This window comes from Octopus bimaculoides, chromosome 7 (assembly GCF_001194135.2).
Source record: "Octopus bimaculoides isolate UCB-OBI-ISO-001 chromosome 7, ASM119413v2, whole genome shotgun sequence".
Classification (NCBI taxonomy): domain Eukaryota; kingdom Metazoa; phylum Mollusca; class Cephalopoda; order Octopoda; family Octopodidae; genus Octopus; species Octopus bimaculoides.
This window is the reverse complement of record NC_068987.1, coordinates 89648808-89650791: the sequence shown is the minus strand read 5'-3', so window position 1 is coordinate 89650791 and position 1984 is coordinate 89648808. Positions and strand designations below refer to the sequence as shown.

Genomic DNA, 1984 nt, shown 5'->3' with positions numbered 1-1984 from the left:
CGAAAAGAAATAAAAATATTGTTGATGTGTAAGTTTATAAACTTCTAACCATAATATAGATTATACAGATAATCTTTTCTTTTATTCTCATACTGGTTTTGGTCATTGAACAGTGCTATGCTGGAGCAATGCCATGGAAGGAGTTAGTAAATTATATCAATGCTAGTAATTACTTATTTTTAACTTTGGTATTTATTTTATGCATCTGTGTTTGGCAAATGGAGGCATGTAGCTTAGTGATTAGGATGTTAGACTCATGATCGTAAGATTGTGGTTTCAATTCCTGACCAAGGTGACTTGTTGTTTTCTTGAGCAAAACACTTCATTTCACAATGTCCTCAACCCTTAACTCCTAGAATACATTTGTACATTAGTCATTTGCAATATCCCACCTCCCAGCTTTTGCAAAGGACTTAGTGACCCTGTAGGTGTTGGTGCCATATAAAAAGTACCCTGTACACTCAAATGATGATAATGATGATGTCTGGAAGTTCCCATCCACTTCATAAGATGTTATGATATAATGCATTACATGTTGTAGTTATATCTATTACAAATATCCATTTGTGCCTTAAGTCTAATTAATTTTCACATCTCAGTTTTCTTTAACTTTCTCAAAGATTAATATCTACTTTAACAACTCATGATGTACTACCAAACAGCTTCACATTTCAAATAGTCTGTCACTATTTTTGTTGGGTTTCAGAAGAGTCATTATGTCATTAATAAACACATGCACTGGTTATATTTCACTTCTTTATTATTTATCAATTGGTTAACTACTTAACCAATTGATTATATCAATTGTTTGATTAATCATGCAGTCAATCAGTTGCATTTTTCAAAATCTTTTCATCACTATTTGCAAACTTTTGGAATGAAATCATCATCATCATCATCATCATTTAACATCTTTTTTCCATGCTGGCATAGGTTGGATGGTTTGGCAGGAGCTGACAATCCAGAGAATTGCACCAAGCTCCAATTGTCTGTTTTGGCAAGGTTTCTACAGCTGGATGCACTTCCTCATGCCAACCACTTTACAGTGAGTAGTAGGTGCTTTTTATGTGGCATCAATCAGCACAGGTGCTTTTTATGTGGAACCAACACAGGTGCTTTTTATGTAGCACAAACACGAAATACTGCATAAAATTAATTAATGTTGAATCTTCCTTCTGTGCTTTCAGAGTGATTGTCCCACTGGTCTGCAGCAAAAAAGTCTTTATGAGTTCACTCCTCAAGATAAAGAAGTTTTTAATCTTCAAAATCCAAATGCAACAACTTACCAAATGACACATCATGCTTTCAAACCTGATACACTGAAAAGAAATAAAAATATTGTTGATGTGTAAGTTTATAAACTTCTAACCATAATATAGATTATACAGATAATCTTTTCTTTTATTCTCATACTGGTTTTGGTCATTGAGCAGAGCCATGCTGGAGCAATACCATGGAAGGAGTTAGTAAATTATATCAATGCTAGTAATTACTTATTTTTAACTTTGGTACTTATTTTATGCATCTGTGTTTGGCAAGTGGAGACACGTAGCTTAGTGGTTAGGATGTTAGGCTCATGATTGTAAGATTGTGGTTTCAATTCCTGGCCGAGGTGACATGGTGTTTTCTTCAGCAAAACACTTCATTTCACAATGTTCTAGTCCACTCAGATGGTAAAAATGACAAACTCTACAACGGACCAGTGTTCCATTCAGGTGGGGAACATATATATGCCACAGAAACTGAGAAACTGGCTTTAACCTTTTTATTCTTATCCCACAGAAACTGGGAAACTGGTTTTAACCTTTTAATTCTTATCCCACAGAAACTGGTTTTAACCTTTTTATCCTTATCCCACAGAAACTGGGAAACTGGTTTTAACCTTTTTATTCTTATCCCACAGAAACTGGGAAACTGGTTTTAACCTTTTTATTCTTATCCCACAGAAACTGGGAAACTGGTTTTAACCTTTTTATTCTTATCC

General features: G+C 34.3%; 1 protein-coding gene across 1 annotated transcript in view; it reads left to right on the top strand.

The window, feature by feature from the left end:
- LOC106872795 (uncharacterized) overlaps positions 1-1984 on the top strand; it is a 15709-nt gene that overhangs the window by 6982 nt on the left and 6743 nt on the right. The window contains exon 5 of the mRNA XM_014919905.2: positions 1188-1348. Coding sequence (XP_014775391.1) covers positions 1188-1348 — 161 coding nt within the window. The remainder of the gene's footprint in view (positions 1-1187; positions 1349-1984) is intronic.